At 40.5% G+C, this 12,455-nt stretch overlaps 1 protein-coding gene across 5 annotated transcripts in view; it reads left to right on the forward strand.

Annotated features, from left to right (window-relative positions):
• The window catches only part of SNAP23 (synaptosome associated protein 23), a 42,735-nt gene that overhangs the window by 28,480 nt on the left and 1,800 nt on the right, over positions 1–12,455 (forward strand). For 3 of the 5 annotated variants that reach the window (XM_050799580.1, XM_050799578.1, XM_050799581.1), the window contains 3 exons: positions 2,421–2,453; positions 9,137–9,295; positions 10,542–10,686. In XM_050799580.1, coding sequence (XP_050655537.1) covers positions 2,421–2,453; positions 9,137–9,295; positions 10,542–10,686 — 337 coding nt within the window. The remainder of the gene's footprint in view (positions 1–2,420; positions 2,454–9,136; positions 9,296–10,541; positions 10,687–12,455) is intronic. The other 2 variants (XM_050799582.1, XM_050799583.1) reach the window with 1 other exon arrangement.

A 12,455-nucleotide genomic window follows, 5' to 3' on the forward strand; every position in this document is an offset into this window, starting at 1 on the left:
ACTTCCTGGGTTCAATCAATTCTCATGCCTCAGCCACCCAAGTAGCTGAGATTAGAGGCATGCGCCAACACCTTGCTAACTATTGTATTTTTAGTAGAGACGGGTTTTGCCGTGTTGGCCAGGATGGTCTTGAACTCCTGACCTCAAGTGATCCACCCACCTCGGCCTCCCAATATGCTGGGGTTATAGGCGTGAGCTACCGCACCTGGACTTTAAAAAGTTTTTGTAGAGATGAGGTCTCACTATGTTGCTCAGGCTGGTCTCAAACTCCTAAGCTCAAGCAATCCTCCCACATTGGCCTCCCAAAGTGCTGGTATTACAGACGTGAGCCACCACGCCCAATGTCACTACAGAAATATTAATGTATTTAATTATGTGGTACTGCCCAAAACATCTTGCCCCCAGTGGATTGGGATAACAGTTGTGGGCCTGCGTGTTAATTTAAGGTACTCTTCTGAGCATGTTAATTTAATCCTTAAATAGTAGCCTTAATATGAGATAGATGTTCTTTATTATTATCATTTTACATCCAGGCTACACTGTGTAGTTAAATTGAGACCAACCTGGCAGAGGGTCAAAACCAGGCAGAGCCCTTACCTTTTTTTTTTTTTTTTGAGACGGAGTCTCGCTCGGTCACCAGGCTGGAGTACAGTGGCGTGATCTCAGCTCACCGCAACCTCCGCCTCCCAGGTTCAACCGATTCTCCTGCCTCAGCCTCCCAGGTAGCTGGGATTACAGGCGTGCACCACCACGCCTGGCTAATTTTTGTATTTTTTGTATAGACAGAGTTTTGCTTTGTTGCCTAGGCTGGCACATCTTTTTAAAATAAGACATTGAAATAGCTTTACTTAAAAAAATTCTGTATTAGAAGGATATTTTAACTGTAGCAAATTCTTTCTAAAGGATTAGTAGAATTTAGTAACAGATTACCAGGGTTAAACTTTAAGATGATGAATAAATGTCATTCTATGGTTTGTAAAATTTGAATTCTAAAAGAATAATAACACAAATCCTTTTTTTTTTTTTTTTTGAGATGGAGTCTCACTCTCACCTAGGCTGGAGTGCAGTGGTGCAGTGGCAGGATCTCGGCTCAGCTCACTGCAAGCTCCGCCTCCTGGGTTCACGCCATTCTCCTGCCTCAGCCTCCCAAGTAGCTGGGACTACAGGCGTCCACCACCACACCTGGCTAACTTTTTGTATTTTTAGTACAGACGGGGTTTCACCGTGTTAGCCAGGATGGTCTCCATTTCTTGATCTCGTGATCTGCCTGCCTCAGCCTCCCAAAGTGCTGGGATTACAGGTGTGAGCCACCGCACCCAGCCCAGAATTCCTTTTTTAAAATCACGTATCTTAGGCAGTAATTGATAAATTTTAATTCTAATTAATAAGAACTTGAAAGGAGACAGATTTAAAATGATAAGTCTCAGAATAGTAAACTGCTTGATGTCCCAGTTTAAACTTTTTTTTTTTTTTTTTTTTTTTTTTTGAGATGGAGCCTCACCCTGTTGCCCAGGCTGGAGTACAGTGGCGCCATCTCTGCTTTCTGCAAGCTCCGCCTCCCAGGTTCACTCCATTCTCCTGCCTCAGCCTCCTGAGTAGCTTGGGACTATAGGCGCCCGCCACCGTGCCCGGCTAATTTTTTGTATTTTTAGTAGAGACGGGGTTTCACCATGTTAGCCGGGTTGGTCTCAATCTCCTGACCTCGTGATCGGCCTGCCTCGGCCTCCCAAAGTGCTGGGATTACAGGCGTGAGCCACCGCGCCTGGCCTTAAACATTCTTAGATAAGGTATTCTTCTGTCTTAACTTGCCTGTTTTATAAAGTCTAACAGCGGCACGTAGTTTGAACACAGATTGGCATTTCTGACCACTTACTAAAGTTCCAAATTGGCACTACAGATTTTCTGCTATTCCAATCTTAAGTCATACTGAGGTGTAAAAATTCAGCTCCGACTAATTAAAATGAATATTGAATTATATTTCATTCAGTAGTTGAGTGCTTCTTCCATCCTGCTCACTAGAGACACAAATATGAGTAAGGCATACCTCTGGCCCTGCCTGTTTGTTTATCTTGACATTATTTTTTGTACCTCATGTAGTATGGATATACAGTAGTTACTCAATAAATACTTGTTGATTTGAGTGTCCTTGAGAAACTTGTTGGCTGGTGGGAGAGTTTGATGTGTAAAAAGATTTTTTAAAATTGCAATGAAAATAAAATATATAAGAAAATAAAATATATAATAGAAGTAATTAAGAGAAATCTTAATCACTAAGAGGAAGGAGTCTCATAGCATCTCCATTGGTTTTTGACTTCTCTCGTATTTTCTAATTTTAGGAAAGAATATAATCACCCAAAATTCTGAGGAAAAATGAAATGTGCTCTGGTTTAAATAGTTTTCTTATTTTTCTTTTTATCTAGATTCTCAGATGTTGGTTGTTTCTGTGAAACCAGGCAGGAAATTGAATACATTATGTTTTTAAACATTAAACCTGCTTCTGTTCTGTTTGAGTGGCATTTACTATTTTCTGCATTTCATTCTCTTACCTAATCTCTTCCTTTCTAATCTGCTTACTAAAAATGAAGATTTAACATCAGAAGCCGGGCTCAGTAACTGATCAAAGGGAACTTTAAGATGCAGTCTTGTGGCGCAGTTTGGGCTGCTAACCTGCTATCTAAAGGTGATGCTTCAAATGGCTTTTCTGTGCATGTGCATGGGTTTTGTGAATGGTGGAAACTGTCTCTAAACCTGTGTGGTGGTGTGTAGTGTAAAGTGAATTTGTTCTTGATGGGTGCTGTCTCACAAAAGATGGACTTGACAAAAGGACCTTAATTTATAATACCATTCTTTGACAAATGTCTCTGATAACTAAGTTTTTGCTAAATAACATTTAAGATTACCAAAATAACAATACTCCTGGAGTTTCTTAAGAAATTTAAAATAGGTTGATCTTTGAGACAGCTGCTGCAGTCTAGTTCTGATAAAAGGTAAGGGAAGTCATGCTAAATGCTTCTCTGTCTTCATAGGACTTTGATTTTAGCATCCTGTCTTCCATTAAGTTTCCCTACTTCTTACTGGTTCTTGAGTCAAGATTTCCTCTGTTAAAGTTTTGCTTCTAATGATTTAGATTACCCATGATTTAGGCCACTACCAAATTAAGGAATCAATTGTCAGTCTAGTCATCGCAAATCCTATTTGGAACAAGGTGGGATATAAAATTTTAAATGCTACCATATCTGGTATCTTCTTCCCTTAAATAAGGGTTTCCCCTTTACATATGTTATAAACTATTCTATAATTCCTGTTACATCATGTGTTAACTTGCTGTGATTTCATGTTGAATTAATACAGAGCTAACTAATCTTAATTTTTCATGGGGGATAAGTTTTGTCAGCTTACTGTTTATTATTGTGTCTCTTAATTTTAGATCTTTATAAGAATTATGAAGACCATGATTAAATGTTAACAAATTAAGTATTTGATTTCTACCCTTTGTTTCCTGCCCTCCTTTTTCCTTCTTTCCTTAGTTTGACCATCCAAAGCACACACACACTCACATTCACTCTTTATTATTAGTTTGTATTTATTTGGTCCCTTTTCTCCTTGATGTGAAATAATCACAGCTAATATTTGTTTTATTTTTGCTATTTTTAATTCAGTTAAAACTAATATTGATGCAACCAAAACTAAAATAAGAAATTATTGTTTTTGTGCTCATATCTTAATATTACAGTTTTATCCTCAATAGCAGTTTCCTGAATTGACTAGGGGTATTTCAGATTCTTAAAACTTGCCTTTTTTTTTGAGACAGTCTTGCTGTGTCCCCCAGGCTGGAGTATAGTGGCTCAATCTCAGCTCACTGCAACCTCTGCCTCCCGGGTTCAAGCAATTCTCCTGCCTCAGCCTCACGAGTAGCTGGGATTATAAGCTTGTGCCACCACACCCGGCTAATTTTTTGTATTTTTAGTACAGAAGGGGTTTCACCATGTTGACCAGTCTGGTCTTGAACTCCTGACCTCAAGTAATTCACCTGCCTTGGCCTCCCAAAATGCTGAAATTACAGGCATGAGCCACCATGCCCAAAAACTTGCCATTTTTGAATGAGACATTTAAGTGGAAAAAAAAAGAGGTTCCAGTTAAAGACTATTAGACCACTCAAAACTAACAGTCAGTTGTAAATCTAAGTTTCTAGATGGAGTTCTGAATTAAGACTTATCACAAATTTACTTAGGCATTTTATCATGAAGACTAATTTCTTCTCAGAGGGCCTGTTTTTTTTCAAGAGTCCTGTCACAGATTAGAGCTATTATTTCTTACTGTAGACTAAAACAACCTGGTCCTAGTAATCTTTCATGTCACCGTATTCCAGCTACTTTCATCTACCTGTAGATCTCAAAGCTAAGAAATGGTAGTGGACCAAAAAATAAACATGCCAGTTGGTAATCCGTGCACTTACAGGCATGAACTGTTGACTAAGGGTCAGGTTGAAGTTGAAGCCAATGAATTAAAATATTTATCCAGTGATTTACAAAGCAGTTTTATGTCTGTTATCAACAGAACATTTTATAGCCCTGCTAAACATTAAGTGTTGTTATTATCCTAGTTTACTTACAAAGAAAGGGATTCTCTGAAATTGAAGTTTGCTTAAGATTCTGTAGCTTCTGAATGACATGTGTAGGATTGGGATTTAAGTTATTTTACTCCAAATGCTGTTACTTTTGTTTGTTTGGTTTTTGTTTGTTTGTTTGTTTTTAGATGGAGTCTCACTCTGTCGCTCAGGCTGGAGTGCAGTGGCGCGATCTCGGTCCACTGTACCCTCCGCCCTCCGAGTTCAAGTGATTCTCCTGCCTCAGGCTCCTAAGTAGCTAGGATTACAGGCATCTGCCACCGCGCCTGGCTAATTTTTCGTACTTTTAGTAGAGACAGGGTTTCACCATCTTGGCCAGGCTGGTCTTGAATTCCTGACCTCATGATCCACCCTCTTTGGCCTCCCAAACTGCTGGGATTACAGGTGTGAGCCACTGCGCCTGGCCTTTTTGTTTGTTTTAATCCTGACCTGTCCCTTTGCTTCTTCCAGATTAACTACTTAGTGTTCCAATATATAGACTACTAGAGTCTGTAGACAGACTACCAGAGTAATCTAAAGTACTCCTCCTGGATCGCTAAATGTCCCACTGACCTTATATAAAACAACAAGTGATTCCCAGGCTTTACCCCATATGTATTGGAGTAGAATCTCCAGAGTGCAACCTATATATCTATGTGTTCTACAGCAGGGGCCCTCAACACCCCAGCCATGGACCACTACTAGTCCATGGCCTGTTAATAGAAACTGGTCCTCATAGCAGGAGGTGAGCATTACTGCCTGAGCTCCGCCTCCTCTCAGATCAGCAGTGGCATTACATTCTCATAGGAGCAAGAACCCTATTGTGAACTGCGTGCGTGAGGGATCTAGTTGTGTCCTCCTTATGAGAATCTAACTAATGCCTGATGATCTGGGGTGGAACAATTTCATCCCCAAAGCATCACCTGGTCCCCATCTGTGGAAAAATAGTCTTCCATGAAACTGGTCCCCAGTGCCAAAAAGGTTGGGGACCGCTGAGGTCGCTCTGATACTCAGTTAAGTTTGGAAGGTATTACCTTTAAAGCATCTAAGACCCTTTGGAAGGAAAGTAATTAATTTAAAAACATTACTATGTTTGTGAACATTTTTTATTTTATTAACTTAGGTAAGCAGCTATCTGACAATGCCTTAAAAACAGGTTCCAACTTGATGGAGGAAACTCCAGGGTGATGGCAAGTGACAGGGTCTCGAGCAACCAAAAGGCATTACCTAGAGTGGATGTGCTGAATGAGACACACTGAACTGTCACACCACCTCTTCATAAACATGCAGAACATACTATAACTGCAGGAAAAAAAGTAGTTTTTTTCCCATCCCATTTGAAGGTAAACATGCCAACACAATGCAAAGCTGTAAAAAAAAATCAAAGGCAGCTTTTTGTGTCTTTTCCCCTTGATACAGAAAGAACATCTTCAAAGATCCAGTCTTCTTTTTTTTTTTTTTTTTTTTTTTGAGACAGAGTCTCACTCTGTTGCCCAGGCTGGAGTGCAGTGGCATAATCTGGGCTCACTGCAACCTCTGCCTCCCGGGTTCAAGTGATTCTTCTGCCTCAGCCTCCTGAATTGCTGGGACTACAGGGGAGCGCCATCATGCCCAGCTAATTTTTATGTTTTTGGTAGAGACAGGGTTTCACCACGTTGGCCAGGCTGGTCTCAAACTCCTGATTTTGTGATCCGCCTGCCTCGGCCTCCCAAAGTGCTGGTATTACAGATGTGAACCACCGCACTTAGCCAAGATCCAGTCATTTTAAAGACAGCAGATGTTTATAGACTATGCTTCAATTAAAAATCATTCACATGATCATTTTAAAACAATTCATTGGCACCTTATGCCCTTATATCTAATTATGGAAAGAAGAATTCTCATAAGTGTAAAGAATTTTTTCAGATATTGCCTCTTAATATTGGGAAGGAGTTTGGAGCGCATATATATCCCTTAATAGACCAGAACCCACAGGTCATGTCCCAGTCTACTCCTCTTTTTGTGCTGTCAGAAACATAATATCTCATTAGTTACTTTGGAATTTCAACCCTCTCTCTCGAACCTGTTCCACAATCTGAAATTCTAATAAAAGCCCCACTTCTATTACCTCTGTTAATATTTGTGGTTATTAACTTTCTGCTAAACTAATATATTGCTTTTGTTTTATTTAGTAGCACTTACTCTGCTCTAGAATTTTGCCTGGGACCTTTCTTACTATTAACAAAGGATACATGTGAATATTTATTTTAAAAATGTATATCCTACCTTGTTCCAGGAAAAATTTAACATGACTTCTTAATAAATAAATGAGTTAATTAATAAAAATAGCATAGAAACATAATTATGAGAACTTAAAGTGGTACCATGAAACACACTTCGATAACTAGCCTTTCAGTGTTCATAAATTTGCCTTTGCAGTGCCTCTCCCAAAAAAAGTAGTAGTATCCTTTCTGTAATATTAATGGTAAAGGTCTAAGATTCAATTCTAGGTTTGCCAAAAATGAATCCTCACATGCCTATCAAGAAATAAGTCACTTTTTTCATAAAATCTCTTCCCTACCTTTTTATTTTGAAATTTTAACACTTCTTTATTAATGTAAAAGGTAGAATAAATCAGAGACCAATATTTGAGCAACATTCTATTTTGTTTTTGTTTATAAAAAAGTGAAAACTAAAATTGAATGAAAACTTGACTTTAGGCAAATAATCAAGAAAAGTTTTGTGTTACTTTTCCATAATAGCCATTTTTTTTTCCTGTAATAGCCACTTTTTCTTTCTTTCTTAAGATGGAGTCTCACCCTCTTGCCCAGGCTGGAGTGCAGTGGTGCAATCTCAGCTCACTGCAACCTCCACCTCTCAGGCTCAAGCAATTCTCCCGACTCAGCCTCCCCAGTAGCTGGGATTATAGGCAGATGCTGCTGCACCCAGCTAATTTTTGTATTTTTAGTAGAGATGGGGTTTCATCATGTTGCCCAGGTTGGTCTTGAACTCCTGACGTCAGGTGATCCACCCACCTCAACCTCCCAAAGTGCTGGGATTACTGGCGTGAGCCACTGTGCCTGGCCTCAATCTTTTTTTTTGTTTTGTTTTGTTTTAAGAGGAAACTCTTGGCCGGGCGCGGTGGCTCAAGCCTGTAATCCCAGCACTTTGGGAGGCTGAGACGGGCGGATCACGAGGTCAGGAGATCGAGAGACGATCCCGGCTAACACGGTGAAACCCCGTCTCTACTAAAAAATACAAAAAAAATAGCCGGGCGAGGTGGCGGGCGCCTGTAGTCCCAGCTACTCGGGAGGCTGAGGCAGGAGAATGGCATAAACCCGGGAGGCGGAGCTTGCAGTGAGCTGAGATCCGGCCACTGCACTCCAGCCTGGGTGACAGAGCAAGACTCCGTCTCAAAAAAAAAAAAAAAAAAAAAAAAAAGGAAACTCTTAAATGAAAAGCTCCTACACTATAGGATTTATGAATGACCGCTTGTGTGGTCAGGGTACTTATTTGTCCGCTGATTGTCCAATTTGGAAATTATTCATGCTTTTCTTTCCTGATGGCTGGTTTGTTTGTAAGAAACCATTGTTTAAAATTTCATGGAAAATTCTAATAAAAACTGATTAGCTGGAACTACACTGGTTCAAATTCAGCCTCCTTATTTTAAAAGTTTTATTTATTTATTTAAGATTTAAGGTCTCACTCTGTCACCCAGGCTGGAGTGCAGTGGCACTATCATGGCTCACTGCAGCCTTGACCTGGGCTCAAGCAGTCCTCCCACCTCAGCCTCTCGAGTAGCTGGGACCACAGACGTGCACCACCACACCCAGCTAATATTTGTATTTTTTTATAGAGATGGCATTTTGAGGCAGGGAGCAGTGGCTCACAAGCCTGTAGTCCCAGCACTTTGGGATGCTGAGGTGGGTGGATCACTTGAGGTCAGGAGTTTGAGAGATGGGGTTTTGCCATGTTGCCCTGGCTGATCTTAAACTCCTAAGTTAAAGCAATCCACCTGCCTTGGCCTCCCAAAGTGCTGGGAGTACAGGCGTGAGCCACTGCACCCAGCATCAGCCCTCTTATTCTGTCATCCCTTGTCAACCTCTGAGGTGCCTTCAAGGAACCTCTTAAGGTATCCCAGAACACTTTTTCTAAGAGACCTTTTTTTAAGTAATGTGCATTAACCTCTTTTCCAGATAGTGCTGGATACACTAGGAAGAGAAAAGCAAAACGATAGTGCCAGAGGCTAAGGGAACCTGAAAAATCAAATAGTTTTTTTTTTTTTTGCTACTTGCTAACAACCTAGTGAAGATTTGGTAGAAGCAGTATTTGGACCTTTTTAAAAAATTTTTTAGTGTCAATGGGTTTACATAATTCATCTATTTCCTATCCCATATTGCCATGGAGCATAGTATAGATCATCTAGACTTAGCTGTATGCAGCTTTTCTACTAGAGTTGTTAGTGTCATCCTCAAGGTAACAGGCACTAATAATTAGAACTCTCCCTCTTCTTTTTTTTGGTATCTCCCTACACTCCTGACTCTTATATAGAACAAAGAACTTTGAGTCTGGCAAGGCTTATAAGACAACATGGGGAGATGGTGGAGAAAACTCACCTTGCAATGTAGTATCTAAACAGCCAGGCCCGGTGACAAATGGTCAGCCTCAGCAACCAATGACAGGAGCAGCCAGTGGTGGATACATTAAACGGTATGCCAACTCCTCCCGATATTCCTGTACCTTTCTTAATGAATGGTTCACTTAGGAGATGAGTTTAGCAGTACATGACCCCTAACTGATAAATAAAAATTGTGTTTATTCTATTTTTAAAATGCATTTAAAAATCTGCCCACTGACATAATGTGGGTTTTTTGTTTTGTTTTTTTGTTTGTTTGTTGTTTTGTTTTGAGACAGAGTCTTGCTGTGTTGCCCAGGCTGGAGTGCAGTGGCGTGATCTCAGCGCACTGCAACCTCCACCTCCCAGGTTCAAGTAATTCTCCTGCCACAGCCTCCTGAGTAGCTGGGACTACAGGCGTGCACCACCACGCCCAGCTAATTTTTGTATTTTTAGTAGAGACAGGGTTTCACCATTCTGACCAGGCTAGTCTTGGACTCCTGACCTCAGGTGATCCAGCTGCCTCGGCCTCCCAAAGTGCTGGGATTACAGGCATGAACTACCACACCTGGCCAGACAAAATATTGACTGTGGTGGTTGACCTTGGGTGATGGGATTAACTTTTCTTTATACTTTTCCGTACTTTCCGAATTATTGAACTAGACATACTTTAGTTTTGTAGATAGAAAAAACTATGTTTTAAAATGTGTCATCTAGAGCAAGGATCAGCTAGATTCCTATAAGAAGATCTGTAACGAGCCAGAGAGTCAATATTTCAGACTTTTCAGGCCATACAGTCTCTTGCAATTACTCAACTCTGTTGTAGGGTTAAAGCAGGCACAAACAATGTGTAAACAAATGTGCATACTGTGTTTGAATAACACTTGATTTACATAATCAGATGCTGATCCAACCTCTCTTTTAGAGCCGTGGTTCTTTAGATAGACTTAACTGTGCATTAGAACCACTTGAGGGGCTTATGAAACCATAGGTTTCTGGGATGCACTTACAGTTTCTGATTTAGTAGGTCTGGAGTGGAGTGTGAGAATTAGCATGTTCCCACGTCTAACAGCTTCCCAGGTGATGCTGGGAATTACGCTTTGAGAAACGCTGTTTTAGAGTTGTTTCGTTCTTTTCTTACATGGCTTTAAGACACTGTGCTCTCTTTGATGAGTCTTCCAGTTTTTATTATAGAATGTTTCCCAAGAATGGTAACCTATATTCCTTTGGATCTTATACTTGCTAAGCGTCATTTTGGTTATACTTTTATGAAAATTAAATCCAGATTTACTCCATTTAAATTCAGAAAAATCTATGGAATTAACTCTCTTCTTGTAATAGCATAACTAATGATGCCAGAGAAGATGAAATGGAAGAGAACCTGACTCAAGTGGGTAGTATCCTGGGAAATCTAAAAGACATGGCCTTGAACATAGGCAATGAGATTGATGCTCAAAATCCGCAAATAAAACGAATCACAGACAAGGTAAAAGCTTTTTATTGCCACAAGAAAATGAGACACCCAGTTCAGTGTTTCCGTAATAGACATCTGTGCTAGATGCTGTGGGGGACATGGTAGAAGAAGCTCCTGGACTCATAGGTCTTAGTTCTGATGAGGTGGTGGTTTTTTTTGTTTGTTTGTTTGTTTGTTTTTGAGATGGAGTCTCACTCTGTTGCCAGGCTGGAGTGCAGTGGCACAATCTCAGCTCACTGCAACCTCCGTCTCCCGGGTTCAAGCAATTCTGCTGCCTCCGCCTCCCGAGTCCCTGGGACTACAGGCACACGCCACCACGCCCAGCTAATTTTTGTATTTTTAGTAAAGACGGGGTTTCATCATGTTGGCCAGGATGGTCTCAATCTGTTGACCTCATGATCTGCCTGCCTCTGCCTCCCAAAGTGCTGGGATTACAGGCGTGAGCCAACACGCCTGGCGAGGTGGTGGTTCTAACACATAAAACAAGAGCCAAGTCCTCCCCCTCATGGCAGTTGGTGCCTTTTGAAACCAGAGTTTTGGAATGTAGTAGTTTTACTTAAACCTTCACACATGAAGCTTAGTATCTACTTTAGCCTTTGAGTGTGTTTTTTTCTCTCCCAAATGAGTAAGTTTTATTTTGTTAACTAATTTTTTAATTGAGAATGAGGTCTTGCTCTGTCACCTAGGGTAGTGCAGTGGTACAATCACAGCCCACTGCAGCCTACCTCCCAGGCTAAAGCTAAAGCTTTCCTCCCACATCAGCCTATTTTGTTAACTAAAAATAAATTAAGTTCCTGAATCCTTATCTCATGAAAGAAAATCCGTTCTGCAGAATAGTTCGTATAGAGTGGTCACACGAAATAGAGTCATGTGAGTGAAAGAAAGTTGTGGTTCTTTTTTCTTTCCCCCTTAACTTTACATGATACCGTGAAAGTGAAATTGTTTTTGGTGTTTTGATGTGTCACATGTAAAAGTCATACCTTGACCAGCTGTAGTAGCTTCACACCTGTAATCTCAACACTTTGAGAGGCCGAGGCAGGAGGATTGCTTGAGCTCAGGAGTTTAAGACCAGAGCAAGACCTAGACTGTACTAAAAACATTTAAAAATTGACTAGGCATGGTGGCATGTGCCTATTGTCCCAGTTACTCTGGAGGCTGAGGAGAAGGATTGCTTGAGTGTAGGAGTTGAAGGCTGCAGTGAGCTGTGATTGCACCATTGCATTCCAGCCTGGGCAACAGAGTGAGACCCTGTCTCAAAAAGAAAGAAAAAAAAGTCACACCTCACTGAAATCTCAGTGAACTTTAAAGTTTAGGGTGAGTTTTTAAGCTTGGCTCTCTGTTAAATCACTTTTGATGGATTTCATTGAAACAGCGGTTCACAAGATGCTTTAAATGCTGCGGTCTGGGTTTAGGCTACATTTACCTGTCATTTTAATTCAGATGTTGGTGTGGATGGTTATAGATTCGTTCCAAAGATCTTTGGAAAGGTTATTTCAGTCTCTCCAGGTTAGACTTAGGGTGTCTGAATCCAGATGAGATTCTGTGATTCAGTTCAGAGGACTCACACAAGGTCCAATCTTTAACACAGAAGAGCACTCTTTCATATTTCATCACATCAAAAAATGCCATTGATTACAGGATGCATCCCAGTTTTACGCGTGTTAAACTATGAAAAAATGTGTTATAGAATTGATGAAATATTGACAAGGTCTTATATGTTACACCTTTGTCATGTTTATATACCAGGGTTTTTCCAAATGAATTTCATGTTCTGTTACTTC

Source organism: Macaca thibetana, chromosome 7 (genome assembly GCF_024542745.1).
Source record: "Macaca thibetana thibetana isolate TM-01 chromosome 7, ASM2454274v1, whole genome shotgun sequence".
NCBI lineage: Eukaryota > Metazoa > Chordata > Mammalia > Primates > Cercopithecidae > Macaca > Macaca thibetana.